At 45.6% G+C, this 23,709-nt stretch overlaps 1 protein-coding gene across 1 annotated transcript; it reads left to right on the plus strand.

Moving 5' to 3' along the window:
• Positions 1-6: 6 nt before the first annotated feature.
• On the plus strand, positions 7-22,966 carry LOC140720605 (NACHT, LRR and PYD domains-containing protein 3-like). Its single transcript, XM_073035435.1, has 7 exons — positions 7-42; positions 1,050-1,216; positions 2,274-2,445; positions 2,545-2,595; positions 18,094-18,485; positions 18,831-19,831; positions 22,876-22,966. Exons 3-7 carry the CDS (start codon positions 2,340-2,342, stop codon positions 22,964-22,966), a joined length of 1,641 nt encoding a protein of 546 aa, XP_072891536.1. The 5' UTR covers positions 7-42; positions 1,050-1,216; positions 2,274-2,339.
• Positions 22,967-23,709: the final 743 nt, after the last annotated feature.

The raw sequence follows: 23,709 nt of genomic DNA on the forward strand, positions 1-23,709 counted from the left end.
GTGGAGGAGTTCCAGTGACGTCAATATCAGGGAAGGTCACGGGTATAGTGGTGAATTATTTTAATTTATAAATATTGCATTGACTCTGTCTCTGGGTTTAGTTCAATACCGGCAATTCAAAAAAAAAATTGTTAAGAGCTATTATTAATGCTTTTTGAGATAGTGATTTAGATGCATATCATATTTTTTACTGAGTTAAGTATTGTTTGTAATTAGTTTTGCTACAGCAAGTGTATGGGACATTGGAAAAAAAGTTGAATTTCCCCATGGGGATGAATAAAGTATCTATCTATCTATCTATCTATCTATCTATCTATCTATCTATCTATCTATCTATCTATCTATCTATCTATCTATCTATCTATCTAAGCAGTGAGATGAGAGAGAGAGAGTTCATATCTCTGGTAGAAGCACAGACACACGTGGAAGGGGTACAATTACCATCAGATATTTGCTTTTCAAGCAGATTGAGATGCACATTAAAACGGTGAGGTATTCCAGAACGCAAGACATTCTGCAGATTCTGAAAGTTTTAAGCAACACAAAGACACACAAAATATTCTCAGAACTCAACAGGTCAGGCAGCATCCATGGAGAAGAATGAACATTTGACATTTTGGGTCAGGATCGCAGCAATTGAAAGCAATGTGGCAATATCTAGATTTTTTTGACTCCTTCATTTCCAGTCTGATGAAGGGTCTTGGCTTGAAACGTTGATTGCTTATTCTCCATTGATGCTGCCTGACCTGCTGAGTACCTCCAGCATTTTGTGAGATATTCCAGAGATTTGCTGAGGAATGGGTTTTCCAGGCATGCAGACAGCAACCCAGAGCAAAGCAGTGGTGATGGGCAGTACAAGAAGTGTGATGGTGATGGGCTACAATATTCTCAGAAATAAATAGAGTCCTTTCAAGTCTTCAATAAACAGAGAGGTATATATATCGGAATGTGTTTGGTGACCTGCCGCACCATCTTTAGGTTCCAAAGAGAAAGTTGCTGCCCAATAGGTGGTCGGTAATTTCTTTAATTTTCGCCATTTTCCTTCACAGTTCCGAGCTCAGTGATCACCGAGCTCCTGGCAAGCTGGAATGATTTCCAGCTGCTGCAGTTGACGGATTTCTACCGGGACAGGCTGGAGCAGGCAATAGAAGGAGGGGTGCACGGAGTGAGCCTGGCGTTAACGGCCGAGAATCAGTTCAGTGGAGAGGAACATCGGGTGAGTGAGACTGAGAATGGGTTTGAATTTTCGCACATCACAGAACTCTGACTCATCAGATGTTAAATTAGATAAATGAACAACTGGGAGATATACACTGTACATGCAATCTCAAAAAAATGTGATTCTGAACCACTGATAGAAAGAGTTGAAAAGATACCATGACCTGGCGTGTAGCTGTTCAATGTTTAGAGCGATTTGAGCCACTAACAGTTGCGTCGGCTTACAACGTTAAATGGAAATATGACAGGAAGTTTCAGTTTCAGAAAACCATGCAGAGTGACGGCAGGATGTCAGAGAGAACCGGGACATCATCTTTGGGTGCCACAGGAGCTCCAGTGTGTTCTGTTCTGGGTGGAGATGATTCCGTTACAATCTGTAACTGCAAACAGTGTGAAATATCGGGGAATATTGCCATTATGTAATGAGTGTTTGCTACAACAAGTGTATGGGACATTGGAAAAAATGTTGAATTTCCCCATGGGGATGAATAAAGTATCTATCTATCTATCTATCTATCTATCTATCTATCTATCTATCTATCTATCTATCTATCTATCTATCTATCTATCTATCTTTTGTAATGTGTAATCACAGAATAAGCAACAACCGGAAAAGGCAAAGGAAGGGCATCAGGTTCTGCTGGTAATCGGCTGTCATGGTGGACACTGACGGATTAAGGGGCTGAATCACATCTTTCCTGCAACTTCTCTACAATTGCTCATTCTGTTTTAAAAACCACCCTGTCATATTTCTTCACCTGTGATTGTTATTTTCTGATTTTACACCGTCAAATTCGGTGAGGAATTATTTATGGATTTGGAGCCACGTCAATGATGCGGTCACAGACCAGCCAGGATCTGATTGACTGGTGGACCAGGTTCACGGCGAATGTCCCTCCGTGTGCTCTGCACTCAGCATATACAGTCCATGTCCAGACAGGATCAGTACCCGTCCGGGTGACTGCTCAGTGTGATCCCGTTACAGAGCACATCATTTACTTCTCATTCTCTGTGACTCTGTCACTCCCCAATATGTTCACTGTTACTCTTCACAGAAAATCTCTGATCTCGCTGATAAGGGAGAGCGGGCGGACAGTTCTAAACTCCTCCTGAGCCTGGTGATGGAGAAAGGCTCCCGCGCCCGGAGGGTGATGTGGGAAACCTTTGTGAAAATGCGGATTGGTGTCCCAAAGTTTGACAAAATATTGAAAGAAATACAAGAACATGGTGAGATAATTTCACATATGAATTTAATTTTGGATTCTAACATTACACACTTTATAATTTTACACATCTTAATTCCTGAAATTGTTTTAATCCGAATAGGTTGTATTCCAGTTCATCTACCCGTACCGGAGATTCCCAGGGAACTGAAAGGTAAGTGAAGAAACCGCTGTTTCCATCAAAGTTTGATGTTGTGGAGGGCCATATCGTCGTAGAGCCATAGAGATTTGACCAGGTAAATATTGGCACCATGACACAGCGCACATTAATACGCATCGGAAATGTTTGCTGGAGGGAATTTTCACAGGACAGTGTGAGGAACAACGCAGAAAGTTTGGGGGCGGGGGAGTGGTTGCTGAAAGAGATCACACCTCTCTGGGTCCTGCAGCTACAAACCCCTTCACTGAGGTCAGACTGGAGAAGAGGGCAATCGGGAGTTGTGAAATTCTCAGAAATTTCTTCACTCCAAAAGGTGAAATCCTTCCCCTAAAGCAACACAACTGCTGGAACAACCCTCATCCTAAATCACTTTTCTAAATTCCCTCAGATCCTACAGGTCATCATTTGTAGAAATGGGAGTCTATTAAACTTCTTGTTACAGAGTAATAATGACAATATCCATTTAATGAGAAAAGTAGTTAATATCCCAACTGGTCTGTTGAACCCCAAATCAGCAAATGAACCCCACTCTGTTCACATCTGCACTCCCATTGTGCCAAAACTGTTACATATATCTTTTAAATTCCCAACTCAATAATCCTGGGAAGTACATTAGGAGACAGTGTTAGTGAAGGTGAAATATCTTTTTAATTCCCAACTCAATAATCCTGGGAAGTACATTAGGAGACAGTGTTAGTGAAGGTAAAATTGGGGACAGAATCTTCAGTTCCATTCGCAGAAGCTGAAATTCATGTGTGCCAGTGTTGTGTGATGGACATTGTGGAAGGGTAAGAGATGGGAATTAGGACAAAGAAACCAAGGGTTGTGAGTTTGCGGCAGGGAAGGTACAAAGGACTGAAAATATCTATAAATAATATTGCAATTAGTTAAACTGTGACCAACTGGATGCGGAGTTCAGTGCATCCATAAGCACATCATGTCTGTGAAAATGGAGCCCGGGGTAGTGCATGGGCTCACGAGATTGTTAGGCTGAACAATTGCAGAGCGAGTTTCATCACTCAACTCCACATTTAAGAGGAGAGGGCGAAAGGAAAAGAAAAGTTATTAATCTTACAGTAGCCCATGTTTAATCTGAATATTTGAAGCTCTTGAAAAGAAACATAAGGAATCTTGACTAGATAGATAGATAGATAGATAGATACTTTATTCATCCCCATGGGGAAATTCAACATTTTTTCCAATGTCCCATACACTTGTTGTAGCAAAATCTCATTACATACAATACTTCACTCAGTAATAATATGATATGCATCTAAATCACTAACTCAAAAAGCATTAATAATAGCTTTAAAAAAAAAAGTTCTTAAGTCCTGGCAGTTGAATTGTAAAGCCTAATGGCATTGGGGAGTATTGACCTCTTCAACCTGTCTGAGGAGCATTGCATCGATAGTAACCTGTCGCTGAAACTGCTTCTCTGTCTCTGGATGATTCTATGTAGAGGATGTTCAGGGTTTTCCATAATTGACCGTAGCCTACTCAGCGCCCTTCGCTCAGCTACCGATGTTAAACTCTCCAGTACTTTGCCCACGACAGAGCCCGCCTTCCTTACCAGCTTATTAAGACGTGAGGCGTCCTTCTTCTTAATGCTTCCTCCCCAACACGCCACCACAAAGAAGAGGGCGCTCTCAACAACTGACCTATAGAACATCTTCAGCATCTCACTGCAGACATTGAATGACGCCAACCTTCTAAGGAAGTACAGTCGACTCTGTGCCTTCCTGCACAAGGCATCTGGGTTGGCAGTCCAGTCTAGCTTCTCGTCTAACTGTACTCCCAGATACTTGTAGGTCTTAACCTGCTCCACACATTCTCCATTAATGATCACTGGCTCCATATGAGGCCTAGATCTCCTAAAGTCCACCACCATCTCCTTGGTCTTGGTGATATTGAGACGCAGGTAGTTTGAGTTGCACCATATCACAAAGTCCTGTATCAGTTTCCTATACTCCTCCTCCTGTCCATTCCTGACACACCCCACTATGGCCGTGTCATCAGCGAACTTCTGCACATGGCAGGACTCCGAGTTATATTGGAAGTCTGATGTGTACAGGGTGAACAGGACCGGAGAGAGTACGGTTCCCTGTGGCGCTCCTGTGCTGCTGACCACCGTGTCACTATAACCCTGTACCACCCGCTCTCATTTCAAGTTCAAATTCCAAAGATATTAATTTGCGTATGGGTGAATCAGGAAATTTTCGAACTGCTCACATCCCCGTGACATCTGCTAATGTTTTTCCAGTCCACATTCAGACAATAAAGTTCCTCAGTTTACCTACACCATGGTTTTCAGCCAATTATGTTATGCTGACCATGTAACCTACTCTGGAAATTGCCTAAAATATCCTCAGTGCACAAAGTTAGTCCTCTGGAAGATCGGAATGGCAATCCACGTGTGGAACCAAAGCAGATGGAGGATATCTTAATTCTTAAATATTGTTCCATCTCTATTTACTCAGGAGATGGACAAAGGGTCTATGGGAGTGTAGAAAAGCGGCATTTAAATCATGGACCCTGTACAGACTAAAGAAGAAAAGATATTTCACTGTTCAAAATAGAAGATAGAAATCTACAGCATATTCCAGGCCATTCAGCCTAAAATGTTGTGCCAACCATGTAACCTACTCTAGTAACTGCCTAGAATTTCCCTAGCACACAGCCCTCTGCTTTCCTAAGCTCCATGTACCTATCTAAGAGACTCTTTAAAGACCCCATTCTATCTGCTTCGAACACTGCCACCGGCAATGCATTCCACGCACCCACCACCATTTGTGTGAAAAACATACCCCTGACATCCCCTCGACACATATTTCCAAGCACCTTAAAGCTATGCTTCCTCGTTTTAGCCTCTTACTATCCACGCAATCAATGTCCCTTATCACCTTATACACCTCTATCAGGTAACCCCTCATCCTTCTTCGCTCCAAGGAGAAAAGGCCAAGTACACTGAAGCTATTCTCAATCCTGGCAATATCCTTGTAAATCACCTCTGAACTCCCTCTATGGTACCCACATTCTTCCTGTAGTGAGGTGACCAGAACAAACACACTGCTCCAAGTGGGGTCGAATCAAAGTATTGTATAGCTGCAACATCACCTCACGGCTCTTGAATTCCATCCCACTGTTGATGAATGCCAACACACCATACGCCTTCTTACATCATAAACTGTCAACCCGCACAGCAGCTTTGAGTGTCCTATCGACACGGACCCCACGATCTCTCAGATCCTCCACGCTGCCAAGAGTCTTATCATTAATATTATATTCTGTCTTCAAATTGGAACTAGCAAAATGAACCACTTCACACTTATCTGGGTGGAAGTCCAGCTGCCACTTCTCACCTCAGTTCTGCATCCTGTCAATATCCCGCTATAACCTCTGACAATCCTCAAGACTATCCACAACTTCCCCCAACTTTGTGTCATCAGCAGATTTACTAACCCAACCTTCTATTTCTTCATCCAGGTCATTTGTAAAATTTACAAAGAGTAGGGGAGTCCCAGAATAGTTTTCTGCGGAACACCACTGGTCTCTGACCTCCATGCAGAATACAAAATATCTACAACCATCCTTTGTCTTCTGTAAGCAAGCCAATTCTGGATCCACAAAGCAAGGTCTCCTTGGATCCCATGCCTCCATACCTTCTGAAGGAGCCTTGCATGGGGGAACCTTATCAAATGCCTTCATGAAATCCATGTACACTACATCCACTGTTCTACCTTCATCAATATGTTTTGTTACATCCTCAAAGAATTTAATCAGGTCCGTAATGCACGAGCTGCCTATCTGCCATGCTGACTATCCCTAATCAGATTATGTCTCTCCAAATGCTCATAAATCCTGCCTATCAGGATCTTCTTCAACAATTTGCCTACCACTGAAGTCAGACTCACTGGTCTATAATTTCCTGAGTTATCTCTACTCCCCTTCTTGAAAAATAGAACCACATTTGCAACCCTCTAATCCTCTGGCACTTCTCCTGTCCCTATTGATGATCCAAAGATCATCGCAAGAGGCTCAACAATCTCCTCCCTCAGTAGCCTGGAGTATATCTCATCCCGTCCCCTGTAGGTCATCCTGACAGTTGTCGAGGTCTTTTTCCCTGGTGAATACTCAAGCAAAGTATTCTTAAAGTACCTCCCTACCTGCTCCGACTCCATGCATACATTTCTACTATCACACCTGATTGGTCCTATTCTCACGCGGCTCGTCCTCTTACTCTTCACATACTTGTAGAATACCTTTTTGTTTTTCTTACTCTTGCTAAGGCCTTCTCATAGCGACTTCTCACTCCCCTAATTTCCTTCTTAAGCCGCTTCCTTGCAAGCTTGTAATTTTCTAGAGCTCTAACAGTACCTAGTTTCCTGAAGCTTTCATACGCTTTTCTTTTCTTCTCAACTAGATTTTCTACATATTTGTACACCATGGTTCTTTAATTCTACCAACCTTTCCCTGCCTCAATGGAACATATCTATGAAGAACTCTATGCAAATACTCCCTGAAAATTTGTCACATTTCTGCCATGCACTCCCCTGAGAACTTTTGCTTCCAATTTATGCCTCTAAGTTCCTGCCTAGTAGCATCATATCTCCCCGACCCCAATTAAATGTTTTCCCTAATTGTCTGCCCCTGTCCCTCTCCAGCGGTATGGTGAAGGAAATACAGTGTGGTCACTACCTTCAAAATGCTCTCCCACTGAGAGATTTGACACCTGACCAGGTCCATTTCCCAATACCAGATCAATTGCAGCCTTTCCTGTAATTGGCATATTGTGTCCGGAAACCTTTCTGAAGGCACCTAACAAACTCCACCCTTGCGCTAAGGAGATACTAATCAATATTAGGAAAGTTAAAATCTCCCATTACAGCAACCCTGTTTTGTTTTTACAGTGGCAGTATCAGCCTGTCTGTCTGCGCCTTGATGTCTCTGTTATATAAATGTCTTGCGTCTATAAAACAACACCGAGTAGAGTTATTACCCCTTTCCTGTTTCTGACTTCCATCCACACTGAATCAGTAGACCATTCCTCTATGAAGTCCCCCTTTTCTGCAGCCTTGTAACTATCCTTAATTAGCAATACCACACCCCACCTCTTTTGATCCCTCTCTGTTCATTTTGAAAGATCTAAAGCCGGGCAAACTCAGCAGCTATTCCTGTTCCTGAAACATTCATGTCTCTGTAATGGCCAGAATGTCATAGTTCCACGTATTGATCCACGCTCTAAGTTTATCTGCCTTGTTTATGATACCCCTTGCATTAAAATAGACACATCTCAAACCACCAGGCTGAATGCACCTTTACTCTTACATCTGCCTATCCTTCCTCACAAACTCCCTAAAAGCTCCAATCTACCCATCTTCTGCCTCTTCACTTCGGTTCCCATTCCCTGCAAGTATAGTTTAAACACTCTGCAATAGCATTAGCAAAGCTCCCCGCCTAGATACGAGAAACATAGAAAACATACAGCACAATGCAGGCCGTTCGGCCCACAAGCTGTGCTGAACATGTCCCTACCTAGAACTACCTAGGCTTTACACATAGCCCTCTATTAAATCTACTTCCAAGCACCTTAAAACTATGCCCTCTCGTGCTAGCCATGTCAGTCCTGGGGAAAATCCTGACTATGCACACGGTGTTCGTCCCCCTCGGATTCATGTTCAACTGGTCCTTTTTGTGCAGGTCACACCTGCCCTAGGAGAGGTCCCAATGATCCAAAATTCCGAATCCCTTCCCCCTGCTCCAATCCTTCAGCCACTCTTTTATCCCCCAGCTCATTCTATTCCTATACTCACTGTCACATGGCACAGGCAGCAATCCTGAGATTATGACAATTTGAGGTCCTGCTTCTCAACTTCCTTCCTAACTCCCTGTATTATGCTATCATGACCTCCTCCCTTTTTCTACCTATATTATTGGTACCAATATGTACCACGACCTCCGGTTGCTCACACTCCCATTTCAGGATATGCAAACGTGCTCAAAAACATCACGAAAACTGGCACCTGGAGGGCAAACTTCCATCCTTGGTTAATTTTCGCATCCACAGATTCGCCCATCTGTCCCCCTAACTATAGATTCTCCTATTACCACTGTCCTTCTCTTCCGTTCCCTATCTTTCTGAACCACAGGGTGAGACGCAGTGCCGGAGGCACGGCCACTGTTGCTTCCCCGAGGTAGGTTGTTCTCCCCCACCCCACCCTAACAGCACACAAAATGGAGTAGTTATTGTTAAGAGTGGCAGCCACAGCAGTGCTCTACACAACCTGATGCCTTCCATTCCCTCTCCTGAGGGTCACCCACTTATCTGTCTCCTGTGGCGCCTGGCTGACTACCTCTCATGTAGCTCTTGTTTATCATCTCCTCACTCTCCCTAACAAGCCGAAGGTCGAGTTGCCACTCCAGTTCCCTAAGTCGGTCTCTAAGGAGCTGCATTTTGATGCACCTGGCACAAATATGGCCATCAGGGAGGCCGGAAGTTTCCCGGACATCACACATCTGACACCCAGAACAAACCTGGACTCGCAGTTATACCCAGTATTCTAATGCACCGAGCCCCGTGAGAACCTCCTTGTTTAAAGCTTTTCTCTATGATCTGTGTAAAGCTCTCTCTCTCTTTGAATCGACTGTTCCGCTGCGAATGCCTCTACAATTTCTACAGTATATATCTATAATTTGCCTGCAAACTTGTTCTTCACTTTTCTTTATGCTGTTTGCCGAGGGAACAGACACGACAGTGAAATTCCCATACCTATTTCTGTAAACAAAATATGTGTTCACTCCCTGATTGTTCAGGAACATATTTCTACCACTGTCATATTGTCTAAAGTAGCTATTTCAACAATCAATGTTTTTCTACACTCCCTATCTCACCCGAATACATTGAATAGAGAGTCCACATACGCCCAGCAGGTTCCGGACACACAGAGACCCCACAGACCCCTGACAGGTTCCTGACACGCTGTGAGACCCCCCACACCACCGAGAGGATCCTGACACACTGTGAGACCCCACACACCCCTGACAGGGTCCTGACACACTGTTAGACCCCACACACCCCTGACAGGGTCCTGACACACTGTGAGACCCCACACACCCCTGACAGGGTCCTGACACACTGTGAGACCCCACACACCCCTGACAGGGTCCTGACACATCGTGGTTACATTTACTTTCTTTATCCTAGTCAACCTGTAATTTAACCTTCTGGGAAGTTTGCATGGGGACTCCAAAGTCCCTCTGCATCTTTGATGTTTGAACATTCTCCCAATTTTGATAATAATTTCGCACCATTTTTCTTTTTTTTACGAAAAATGTATTACGATAAATTTTCAAACACTGTATTCCATCTGCCACTGTTTTGCTCATTCTTCCAGTTTTATCTTGTTAAGCAGCCCCATCTGTGGCACCTTATCGGACGCCTTCTGAAAATGCAAGTAAATGACATTATATGCCCTTTCCTTAGCTTTTATGCAGTTCTCAACGTCCTTTGTTAGCCACGGTTGCCTAACCCTGTTATTCGAGAACTTATTCCTCCGGGGGACATATTTATCCTGCGCCTTGTGAACTATTCCCAAAAACTCCAGTTACCTATGTTCTGCCAGCATCTGTGCCGGTATCCTCCTCCAATCCTCTGGTGCAAGCTCCTCGCTTATGCCTCTGGAATTCACTTTATTCCACTGTGATACAGATACATATGACTTATGCTTCTCCCTCTCAAATATAGTATGAATTTAGTCATATTATGATCACTGCCTCTTAAGGGTTCCTTTACGTTCAGCTCCAATAATAACTATCTGGGTTATTACGCAACACCCGATCTGAGATAACCTTTCCCTAACTAGGCTCAAGCACAAGCGGCTCGAAAATGCTATCTCATAAGCATTCAACAACTTCCCTCTCTTGTAAACCGACACTAATCTGATTTTCCCAAACCCCTTGCATATTGAAGTCCGTATTACAATTGTGTCATTACCCTTATAACTTGCCTTTTCCAGTTTCCTTTGCAATCTCAACCCCACATCTTGGCTACTATTTGGAAATCTATATATGATTTTCAGAATGTGTGTGTGTGTGTGTTTTTTACCTTTGCTGTTTCTTAACTCCACCCATAAATATACGACATTCTCTGACTCTCTGTCACCTCTTTCTAAAGATGTAATTCTATTTCGTAGCAGCAGAGCCACACCACCGTCTATGTCTTAGTGCCTGTCTTTTCGATACAAGGCATATTCTTTGATATTAAGCTCCCATGAAACTTTCAGCCATGACTCAGTGATGCCCACAACGCCACATCAACCAATCTCTAATAGTGTCACCAGTTTGCCCACCTTATTCCGAATGCCACGGCAATTTAAATACAGAACTTCAGTCCTGCATTCTTCGCCCTTTTGAATTTTGCCTCTTGAGGTACAATTCTTGGCTCTATCTGCGTTTGTACCCAATCATTGGCTTGCCCTCCTTTGCATCCATCATCTACTTATAAGCCTGCTAGCTCATCATCTGCCCTATCATTCCGCCTCCCGTCCCCTTGCCATGCAAAGTTATGAAAGAGGTCGCGAGTGCAAAGGTCCACTGGCAAGCGAGAGCAGAACTAGGGGTCACAGCCTCAAGGATTCAGGGGGAAGAAACTTAGAGTAGAGAACTGCACAGGCGCTCCGACCCACAAGGCTGCCTGAACATACTCCCAGACAGCCCTTCATTTTCCAAACGTCCAGGTGCCTATCTGAGAGTCTCTTTAATGTCCTGAATGTTATGGGCCTCGAACCTGGCACAGGGGTTCCCAAAAATTTTTGTGCCAGGCACCAATGCCAATTGGCCCACACACCCCAGCTCTACAACCAACTGTGGCAGACCGTTCCACGCATCCGCTACTCTGTGTAAAAATACAACTAACCCCTCCCCACCCATATTTTCCATCAATCACCTCAGACCTCGGTTGCACTGGCCATTGCTACCCTGGGGAAATGGCCTTCTCTTACCATCTTAGACCAGAAGACACAGGAGCAGAATTAGGCCATTTGGCCTATCAAGTCTGCTCCACCTTTCAATCGTGGCTGATGCAATTTACCTCTCTGCCCCAATCTCCTGCCTTCTCCCCCACCCCGCCCCCCCCCACGTATCCCTTCATGCCCTGACTAATCAGGAATCTATCAACTTTTGCCTTAAATATACATAAAGGCTTGTCCTCTACAGCCACCTGTGGCAAAGACTTCCACAATTTCACCCCCTTCTGGCTAAAGAATCTCCTCCTCATCTCTGTCCTAAAAGAATGCGCCTCTATTCTGAGGCTCTGACATCTGGTCTTTGACTCCCCCACCGTAGGAAACATCCTCTCCATATCCACTCTATCTCGGCCTTTCCCCAGTCGATAGCTTTCAATGAGGTCACCCCTCATTCTTCTGAATTCCAGTGAATACAGGCCCAGAGCCATCAAACGCTTTTCATATGACAAACCATTCAATCCTAGAATCAATTTTGTGAACCTCCTTTGAAACCTCTTCAGTTTCAGCACGCCCTTTCTAAGGTAAGGAGCCCAAAGAATAATGTGGGCTGCCTTAACGACTATCACATGGTAGCACTCACATAGACAGTGATGAAATTTTTTGAGAGGTTGGTCATGACTAGATTGATCTTCTGCCTCAGCAAGGACCTGGACCCATTGCAATTTGCCTATCGCCACAACAGGTCAATGGCAGAGGCAATCTTAATGGCTCTTCACACAGCTTTAGACCACCTAGACAACACAAACACCTGCGTCAGGATGCTGTTCATCAACTACAGCTCCGCTTTTAATACCATCCTTCCCACAATCCTAACAGAGAAGTTACAGAACCTGGGCCTCTTTAACGCCACCCCCTCCCACTGTACATTGGATCCTCGACTTCCTAACTGGAAGACCACAATCTGTGTAGATTGGTGATGACAGGTCCTTCTCGCTGACAATCAACACTGGCGCACCCCAGAAGTGTGTGCTTAACTCACTGCTCTACTCTCTGTATATACATGACTCTGTAGCTAGGCATAGCTCAAATACCATCTATATTTGGAGGCTTATATATAAATCCCATAATGGTTTTTTTAACCATTGCAATTTCTTAACTCCACCCACAAAAATTCAAAATTCTGTGACCCTATATCATCTCTTTCTAAAGATCTAATTCCATCTCTTACCAACAGAGCCACATCACCACATGTGCCTTCCTGCCTGTCCTTTTTATACGAAGTCTATGTTTTGATGTTAAGATCCCAAATATGGTCTTCTTTCAGACACGACTAAGTGATGCCCACAATCTCATATGGACCAATCTCTAATTCCACCAAAATTTATCCACCTTTTCCCAAATGTTACCCACATTTAAATAAAGCCATTCAGTCCTGCTTTTTCTCTCCTTTTGAATTTTGATCTATGGGTCAATTTAACTCTTTGCTCTGTCCTCTTTTGCACCCAGTCATAGGCTAGTCCTACCTTACCTTCATGTTACAGCCATCATCTACTTGTAAACTTGCTGATTCATCCTCAGCTCTATCATACTGGTTCCCATCCTCCTGCCATGTTAGTTTAAACCGCTCTCGACAGCTCGAGTAAATCTGCCCGCAAGAATATTGTCACCTCCTGGATTCGAGTACAACCTGTCCTTTTATACAGGTCCCACTGCCACAGAAGAGGTCCCAATTATCCAAAATCTGAATCCTTGCTCCCAGCTCCAGTTCTTCAGCCACACATGTATCTGCCACCTCATTGTCTTTCTGTCCTGACTCTCAAGTGGCACAGGCAACAATCTCAAGATAACTACCCTTGTGGTCCTGCCTCTCAGCTTCCTTCCTTACTAATTCCCTGTACTCTTTTTCCGGGTCCTGACACACTGTGTGACCCCACCCACTGCTGGCAGAATCCTGTAAACTTTCACATGCGATGCATCCCCAGACAAGGCCCTGATACGCTGGCGGACCCCACACACCCCTGGTAGGGTCCTGACACACTGTGAGACCCGACACACTCTGACAGAGTCCTGACAAACTATGAGACCCCACACACCCTGACAGGCTCTTCAAACTCTGTGAAATCTTGTACACACTTGGCAGGGTTCTAATATACTGTGAGGTCCCACATCCATTTAAAAATCTGTCTTCTGGTGTAGTGTAGCTGCAAGTAAATGTTCCCACACTCCATCCAAACCCTGTTTTACATTAATATCTGCCTTCCCCTAATTCAGGACCTCGATACTCGGGGCATCGTCATCCCTTTCCATAACTGAGACAGATGTTCTTTATGTACAGATTGCTCCCCCACTGAAAATCCAAACACATGCCCAGCTACATTATCTTCTGCCCAGCTGAGTCAAAAGAAGATGCAGGTTAGGCTAGTAAACCTCATTGTAAGGCCGGCGGGGCCGGGTAAATGAACATGATGGGATGGTCGGGTCTGAAGTGGTTGGGTCAGTGCAGAGAGTGTTGCGAGTCAGGTTGTTGTACGTTAAGAGGGGATCAGCACATGGACGTGTGATGTTGTGGTCTTTGTGAAGACTTGATTGAGAGACAAAATTGGCAGATCGATACTCCAGAGTTCCGAAAGTTCAGATTTGAGAAAGGAGGTAGTGTAGTTGGAGAGGTTTATTTGCTGATCCGCGGAATTTCGCAGCTGCACTCAGAGGACATACTGGGGAGTTTAAGCTCTGAGGCAATATGGGGAGAGCTCAACAATAAGACAGATACAATCACTGATGGGTTTTTGCTGAACATTCCCCAGTAGTTATCTGGAGATACAGGAACTGATATGTCAGCAAATTCTGTAAAGATACAAAAACAGCAAGTTTGTTGTAGTGGGTAATTTTAACTTTCCCTGTGTTGCTGATGACCTTTCATTCTTTGTCCCGTGTTCCCTTACTGCAAGAATATTTTAGGAACCGCTGATGGTGGGATGTGTTCTGGGAATAATATGTGTAATCTCTAAATTAGAGGAGAGGACATACTGCAGGTGGTATTGGGATGTATGCCTGCAAGATGCTCGGGTTTCAGTGGGCGAGCCTTTGGGAAAAGTGAACACAACTCCTGTTCTCAGATGTGTATGAATAAGGAGAGATCCACACATCATGCGATTATAGAGTGTGGGAAAGTTAAATTGGGAGAAGACAGATGGAATGGCAAAGGGTTAGAGTGAGAGAAATATCAGATGGAGTTTAATCCAGAGAAGTGTGAGTTGTTGCAATGCAGATCAAATGCATGGAGGAAGTATAAAGTCTAGAGGCGTCTTGTTGTCCATGTCCATAGCTCCCTGAATGTAAATCTTATTTGCCACAGCTGTATAAAACTTAGGTTTGACTGCACTTGGAGTATTCATGCAATTCTGTTCCCCATTACAGAAAAGATGTGAGGACCTCAGTAGCTGCTGAAGAGAAACGCCACTCACATCCTAGATTAGAGAGCATAAACTTCAAGGAGGCAAACTTGGATTCTTTTATATAAAGTGTAAAGGGTTGTAGGGAGGCAATGTGTTGGATTATAAAATTGAGAGGTGAAGATAGTCAGAGCCTTTCTGGAGTAGAGATATCAGATAATAGAGGTTATTCATTTGGAGCGAGATGGGGGAAAGATGAACCATGCATTTGCTTTTACACAGAATGATGTGTGCCTGCAATATGCTGCCGGGGTGGAAATGCACGTTGACATTCAGGGAATGTGGGAAATAATTACTACCAGAGATAGGTGGGATGTGTTTAATGTGGCATCATTTTGGCACCAACGTTGTGGGCCGAAGGGCCTATTCCTGTGCTGTTCTGTGTACTGTGCAGGTCCTGTGCCACCTTCTACCGAATTCCCTCTGTCTCTCCTCCCTTTTTCACCACCCGACCGGTAATCAGCATGGTTTTCAAACTTGCATTTAAAGTCACAGACCAGTAGCATCTCGCCTTTCTCTCCTTTCCACAGACGTTGTCTGACCTGTACTCACATCTACACTCCCGTCCTTCTACAGCTATGCTGCAGAGGGCAGGCCAACAAGCTGCATAACTGTGGCGGATTGGAAGGCTCTACAACGGGTTGTCAAAACTGCCCAATGCATCAGCTGTACCCGCAGCCTACCTTCCATCAGGGACGTGTATACAGAAAGGCTCCGGAAAACGGCCAGGAGCTTCAGGAAGGATCCCATCTATCCTGTCTATGGGGTGTTTGTCCCTCTCCCATGAGGGAGGAAGGATCCCATCTATCCTGTCTATGGGCTGTTTGTCCCTCTCCCATGAGGGAGGAAGGATCCCACCTATCCTGTCTATGGGGTGTTTGTCCCTCTCCCATGAGGGAGGAAGGATCCCACCTATCCTGTCTATGGGCTGTTAGCCCCTCTCCCATGAGGGAGGAAGGATCCCATCTATCCTGTCTATGGGCTGTTTTCCCCTCTCCCATGAGGGAGGAAGGATCCCACCTATCCTGTCTATGGGCTGTTTGTCCCTCTCCCATGAGGGAGGAAGGATCCCACCTATCCTGCCTATGGGCTGTTTGCCCCTCTCCCATGAGGGAGGAAGGATCCCATCTATCCTGTCTATGGGCTGTTTGCCCCTCTCCCATGAGGGAGGAAGGATCCCACCTATCCTGTCTATGGGGTGTTTGCCCCTCTCCCATGAGGGAGGAAGGGTCCCATCTATCCTGTCTATGAGCTGTTTGCCCCTCTCCCATGAGGGAGGAAGGATCCCACCTATCCTGTCTATGGGCTGTTTGCCCCTCTCCCATGAGGGAGGAAGGATCCCACCTATCCTGCCTATGGGCTGTTTGCCCCTCTCCCATGAGGGAGGAAGGATCCCATCTATCCTGTCTATGGGCTGTTTGCCCCTCTCCCATGAGGGTGGAAGGGTCCCACCTATCCTGCCTATGGGCTGTTTGCCCCTCTCCCATGAGGGAGGAAGGATCCCACCTATCCTGTCTATGGGCTGTTTGCCCCTCTCCCATGAGGGAGGAAGGATCCCATCTATCCCGCCTATGGGCTGTTTGCCCCTCTCCCATGAGGGAGGAAGGATCCCATCTATCCTGTCTATGGGCTGTTTGCCCCTCTCCCATGAGGGAGGAAGGATCCCACCTATCCTGTCTATGGGCTGTTTGCCCCTCTCCCATGAGGGAGGAAGGATCCCACCTATCCTGCCTATGGGCTGTTTGCCCCTCTCCCATGAGGGAGGAAGGGTCCCATCTATCCTGCCTATGGGCTGTTTGTCCCTCTCCCATGAGGGAGGAAGGATCCCACCTATCCTGCCTATGGGCTGTTTGCCCCTCTCCCATGAGGGAGGAAGGATCCCATCTATCCTGCCTGTGGGCTGTTTGCCCCTCTCCCATGAGGGAGGAAGGGTCCCACCTATCCTGCCTGTGGGCTGTTTGCCCCTCTCCCATGAGGGAGGAAGGATCCCATCTATCCTGACTATGGGGTGTTTGCCCTTCTCCCATGAGGGAGGAAGGATCCCACCTATCCTGCCTATGGGCTGTTTGCCCCTCTCCCAGGAGGGAGGAAGCTACGCAGCATCCACAGCAGGACCAGCAGACTCAAAATCTGTTACTTTCCTCAAGCAGTAAGACTGATCAACGCCTCCAATGACTAAGCCACCCCTCCACAACTAATTAACCCCAACCCACCACCAGCACGGTTTGAAAAAATTCTGTCAGAACCACCTGAGGTCAGAGTGACTTCTGTATCGTATATATTTATATTTATTGTGTTTGTCATTGTTTTCTTTATCTGAGTTTTTGTTGTACAACATCAGATCCGGAATAACAATTTTTTGCTTCACTATTACACTTGTGTAACGTGTATCTTGAATCTTGAATCTGTTGAATAGTTGCAACACACACTCTTTAAGAGACACGAGACTGCAGATCTGCCGTCTTAAGCCATTTGCTGCAGGAACTCAGTGAGCTGAGCAGCATCTGTGATGAAGGATGCAGGGGGCGCAGGGGGCTCTTGGGGAGTGGGTGAATTGTCTGCGTTTTGTATCAAAAAGCTGACTGTCTCAATCTCCTGAACAGGGTGGTTGACATTTTCTCCTACAGTCGCACCCTCACTGCGCAAATGCTGATACACCAAGCTATTTCTTTGTATTTTGAATCAGTGACTGTGTAGAAGGAGCTGTGATTCCCCGACTTGTTTCTTTGACAGAACGCCCAATACAATTTTCTCTAACTTTCAAAGTTCTCCCACAAAAACAATGACAGCTGTAACAATAGTAAGAGGGTGTCCAATACCGGACAGTTGGGGTTCCGTAAAATACCAGGGAAATACTCACTTTCACAGCACAATTAATGTGGAAATATGATGATCAGGTATTTATCTAAACCAGGCCTCTCTGTCCAGTTCGGCGTCTGTTAATGAAATTTACTTCGCTGCACGAACATCCATTGATGAATCCAATTAATGCAATAGCTTTGAGCTAACTCTTGTGTGCTTAGATACTGAGTTCTGAGTTGAGCATCTAACAGTTTGTCCACTGTCTGTTCCCATGGAAGATGTTCAACAGAAACACAAAGAGACTCTGCGGGCACAAACTGAAACACTGAAAGTGAACACGATCCTGATGAGGGAGAAGGTGAAGGTTTTCCAGCTGGTTGATCGATACGCTGAGCTCACGGTCATTTCTACTGTTCGAGATCGGAGACTGGTGGAACATGAGCTGCTGGCAAGAGGCAGAGACCACGAGGAGTGGAGAGACAAACATCTCCGTGGAGAGCTGGAGAAACTTGGGAGTGATCAATTATTCCAGAGCAGTTTTTCCCGAAGTAACTCCACATCTGGGAGTTCGGCAGCAGTGGCCGGAGTCCCAGGGATCGGGAAAACAACAATGGTACAAAAGATTGTTTACGACTGGGCCACGGGGAAAATATACCAACAATTCCAGTTTGTATTTAGTTTCAAATTCCGCGATTTAAACTCCATTAATTGTAAAATAAACCTGAGGGAAATGATTCTGGATCAGTATCCTTACTTTGGGAATTTCCTGAGAGAGGTCTGGAAGAACCCAGAGGGATTGCTGTTTATATTCGATGGTTTGGATGAATTCAAACACAGAATCGATTTTGCTGACAGTCGGAGAGATACAGAACCCAAGCACCAGTGCCCAGATCCCGAGTGGTGGTGTGAAGTGTCCGACATTGTATACAGTTTAATCCAGGGCAAGTTGCTCCCAGGGTGTTCAGTGCTGGTGACCACCCGTCCAACTGCGTTACATTTATTGGAAAATGCACAGATCGGGATATGGACTGAAATCCTCGGATTTGTTGGTAAGGAACGGAAAGAATATTTCTTAAGGCATTTTGGAGATCAGACGGTGGCGGCAGTTGTTTTCAAACACGTGCAGGAGAACGAGATCCTGTACACCATGAGCTACAACCCCTCCTACTGCTGGATCCTCGCTTTGGCACTGGGCCCCTTCTTCACACAAGGAGTCAGGGACCCGCAGCGAGTTCCCAAGACCATCACCCAACTGTACTCCTACTATATTTACAACATCCTGAAAAACCACGGCCGTGAGATTGAGAACCCCCGTGATGTGTTACTCAGGGTTGGTCAAATGGCCTTCAGAGGAGTGTCCGAGAAGAAGATTGTGTTTACAGATGGGGATTTGTTCAAGTTCAATCTGCAGCCTTCCCAGTTCCTGTCCGGGTTCCTGCTGGAGCTTTTGGAGAGAGAGGATTCTGCCCGGAGCGTGGTGTACACATTCCCACACCTCACCATCCAAGAGTTTGTAGCTGCAGTCATACAATTCCTGACTCTACGTCCCGAGGATATCCTAAAATTCCTCACTGAAGCCCACAACACAAAAGGTGGACGATTTGATGTATTTCTCCGTTTTGTTGCTGGTCTCTCCTCCCCAATGGCATCTCGGGGCCTGGAGGAGTTTCTGGGTCCATTTCCTCATCAAACAACCTGCCGGGTGATTGACTGGGTGAAGGAGGAGGTTACACGCCAGGTTGGAAACACAGAGAGTAAAGCTGGTAAAAGGAGCCTCCTGAACACATTGCACTATCTGTTTGAGTCTCAGAATCGTGGACTGGCTCAGGCCGCACTGGGATCTGTGGAAGAACTTTCATTCCGTGGAATGACACTGACACCGATTGATTGCGTGGTCCTGTCTCATGCCATTGTACTCTGTGATACAATAAACAACTTCGACCTGTGGAACTGCCACATTCAGTGTGAAGGAATCCAGCGGCTGGGACCCGGGCTGCACAAGTGCCTGGACTTGAGGTAACCTGATTTGTCCCTCACTCTGAACTCTAAAACTCTCCTACTGTGTTGTTCAAATGGAAACGAATTTGGGTTAGACAGCAGTAAATCATACGGTGAAGAATTGTAACTAATAACCAGAAGATCGGTCAGCAATTCCCCAACAAGGACGGAAGGGTTTTATGGTTCCTTGTGAAGGGATGTTGGAGACTTCATCAGATCAGTGAACAACGGCGATTGGTTTAATGATAGTAAATTACAGGAATGGCCGTGTTTCTCGCTGCCTGTGGCACATCCATTGACAATGTTGCTTCTCACTGTTACTGACACCCAGACCGACACTGACTGCAGCAGGTGGGTCAGAGATTCACACCCCCTTCCCGGTGTGGGACAAGAGACCGTCAGCAGACTGTCCCAGTGAGAAGGAAAGAAATACCATTGTGAGGTTGTCCTCCCCTGCCCTTCCCCGTGTGTGACTATCACCATCAGTCCACCTGTGTGACTGTGCTCACTACCAGATATCCAAACCCCATGGGCACATCTTCTCTCCCGATTGTGGAACTTAGTTCAAACTCACCCCTCACGTACTTCAGTGGTTGGTAAGTTGATGGAGAAGATCCTGAGAGGCAGGATTTATGAACATTTGGGGAGGTATAATATGATTAGGAAGTTTCAGTATGGCTTTGTCAAGGGCAGGTCGTGCCTCACGAGACTGATTTTTTTTTTTGAGGATGTGACTAAACACATTGATGAAGGAATAGACTGCCATATTCTGCGTGGAGGTCAGTGATCAGTGGTGTGCCTCACTGATCTGTTCTGGGACCCTGACTCTTCGTGATTTTTATAAATGACATGGATGAGGAAGTGGAAGAATGGGTTAGCAAATTTGCTGATGACACAAAGTTTGGGGGTGTTGTGCATAGTGTGGAGGGCTGTCAGATGTTACAGCGGGATATTCATAGGATGCAAGACGTACAAACAAGCTGGATGAACTCAGCAGGTTGGGCAGCATCCGTTGAAAGAAGCAGTCAACGTTTCGGGTCGAGACCCTTCGTCAGGTCTAAAGAAGGGTTTCGACCCGAAACGTTGACTGCTTCTTTCAACGGATGCTGCTCGACCAGCTGAGTTCATCCAGTTTTTTTGTACGTCTTGATTTGACCACAGAATCTGCAGTGCACTCTGTTTGATAGGATGTAAAACTGGTTTGAGAAGTGGCAGATGGAGTTCAACCCAGATAAGTGTGAAGTGGTTCATTTTGGTAGGTGAAATATGATCTCAGAATATAATATTAATGTAAGACTCGTGGCAGCGCGGATGATCTGAGGGATCATGGGGTCCAAGACCATAGGATGCTTAAAGCAGCTGTGCAGGCTGAATATGTGGTCAAGAAGGCATACGGTGTATTGGCCTTCATCAGTCATGGAATTGAATTTAGGAGCCGAGAGGTAATGTTGCAGCTATATAGGACCTTGGTCAGACCCCACTTGGAGTACTGTGCTCAGTTCTGGTCGCCTCACTACAGAAAGGATGTGGAAACTATAGAAAGAGTGCACAGGAGATTTACAAGGATATTGCCTGGATTGGGGAGCATACTTTATGAAAACAGGTTCAGTGAACGGGATCGACGGAGGATGAGAGGTTACCTGATAAAGGTGTTTAAGATGATGAGAGGCATTGATCATGTGGATGGTCAGAGGCTTTTTCTCAGGGCTGAAATTGTTGCCACAAGAGGACACAGGTTTAAAGTGCTGGGGGGTAGGTACAGAGGAGATATCAGGAGTAAGTTTTTTTTTACGCAGGGAGTGGTGAGTGCGTGGAATGGGCTGCCGGCAGCAGTGGTGGCGGTGGATAGGATCTGGCCTTTTAAGAGACTTTTGGATAGGTACATGCAGCTGAGAACAATAGAGGGCTATGGCTAACCCTAGTAATTTCTAAGGTAGGGACATGTTCGGCACAACTTTGTGGACCAAAGGGCCTGTGTTGTGCTGAGGGTTTTCTAAGTTTCTATGTTTCAGTATCCTCCTGTGGGAGCTCTCTTCCCCATCCTCCTTCCTTCTGTGGGATTTCCCTTCCTCCTTTGGAATGTCTATTCCTTCATCCTGTGGGATCTCTCTTCCCCATTCCTCTTCCTCCTGATGGACAGACAGACAAGACATGCTTTATTGATCCCGAGGGAAAATAGGTTTCGTTACAGCCGCACCAACCAAGAATAGTGAAGAAATATAGCAATATAAAACCATAAATAATTAAACAATGAGAAGTTAATCATGCCAAGTGGAAATAAGTTCAGGACCAGCCTATTGGCTCAGGGTGTCTGACACTCCGAGGGAGGAGTTGTAAAGTTTGATGGCCACAGGTAGGAATGACTTCCTTTGACGCTCAGTGTTGCATCTCGGTGGAATGAGACTCTGGCTGAATGTACTCCTGTGCCTAACCAGTACATTATGGAGTGGGTGGGAGTCATTGTCCAAGATGGCATGCAACTTGGACAGCATCCTCTTTTCAGACACCATCGTCAGAGAGTCCAGTTCCACCCCCACAACATCACTGGCCTTACGAATGAGTTTGTTGATTCTGTTGGTGTCTGCTACCCCAGCACATAACAGCAAACATGATAGCACTGGCCACCACAGACTCATAGAACATGCTCAGCATCGTCCGGCAGATGTTAAAGGACCTCAGTCTCTTCAGGAAATAGAGACGGCTCTGACCCTTCTTGAAGACAGCCTTAGTGTTAATTGATCAGTCCAGTTTATTGTCAATTCGTATCTCCTCTCTTGGGGACCTCTCTTCCGCATCCCCCTTTCTCCTGTGTTCAACACTTTTCTAACCATCAGGGAATGAGACGGAATATGTGAAGATTACAGGGTCACACCGACAGACTAAATTACTGACATTCGGTGAATCCCCTGGAGCTGGGCAGTGAGGGACATTGACAGTGATTGGAACTACGATCAGTGATTTACTGAAGGGTTTAATGTTTCATGATATATCTGAGTGAGAGAAATTCCCGCAAAACCAGGGTTTGACTCACTTTGTTTGTCAATTTGGCTGTTTGTGTTTAGACTTGGGGATAATGACCTGGGAGATTCAGGAGTGAAACTGGTGTCTGCGGCTCTAAGGAACCCGGAGTGTAAAATACAGAAACTCAAGTAAGTACCAGACTGTGGGAGATTGTGTTTACAGTCACTGGGTGTCTGATACTGAACATTAATGTGATCAGTAATTGTGTTACTGACAAACACTGGGGATTTGTACCGTCTCCTGTCTCTTTTTTTCTTCATCTCCAGGCTGTTCAGGGTCGGTCTCACAGATTCTGGTGCTGAGGATCTCGTCTCCGCTCTCAGTACAAACCGATCACTGACGGAGCTGGTCCTGACATCAAACTCGCTGACAGACCGATCTGTCCCCGCTCTCCGCCACCTCATACTGAATCGCCCGTGTTTGGAGTGGATTTGGTGAATGTTTGTGTTAATGTTCAATGTGATAAAATATCAGCGGATCCGCGGGTTTTCTGGTGATATTTGTCTGTGAGTGTTGTTGAAACATTAACCCTGGACCCCTGTTATTGACACTGTTGTGTAATCTGTTTATTTCATCTTTATTTTCCCATCTGTTTTAGGCTTGGGGGTAATCGGTTCAGTTGGACCGGAGAGAAGGAACTGAGATCTCTGCAGGAAGCTAGACCCGGACTGAAAGTGGATCTGTGAACACCCTCGCCCACGCGGCCAATTTACCCACCCTCCCTTTTAATGGCCACGCTCTAGGTTTAATTCCCAACAGTTCTGATGGAACTTGCTCCAGTCTCACGCACTGTGATGCTGAAGCACCTGCACATGAGACCCCGGGGAATTACACAGACATGAAGAGCCCAGGGTCCGGGGCTCAGTCTGGGTGTG

This window comes from Hemitrygon akajei, unplaced genomic scaffold (assembly GCF_048418815.1).
Source record: "Hemitrygon akajei unplaced genomic scaffold, sHemAka1.3 Scf000045, whole genome shotgun sequence".
Classification (NCBI taxonomy): Eukaryota; Metazoa; Chordata; class Chondrichthyes; order Myliobatiformes; family Dasyatidae; genus Hemitrygon; species Hemitrygon akajei.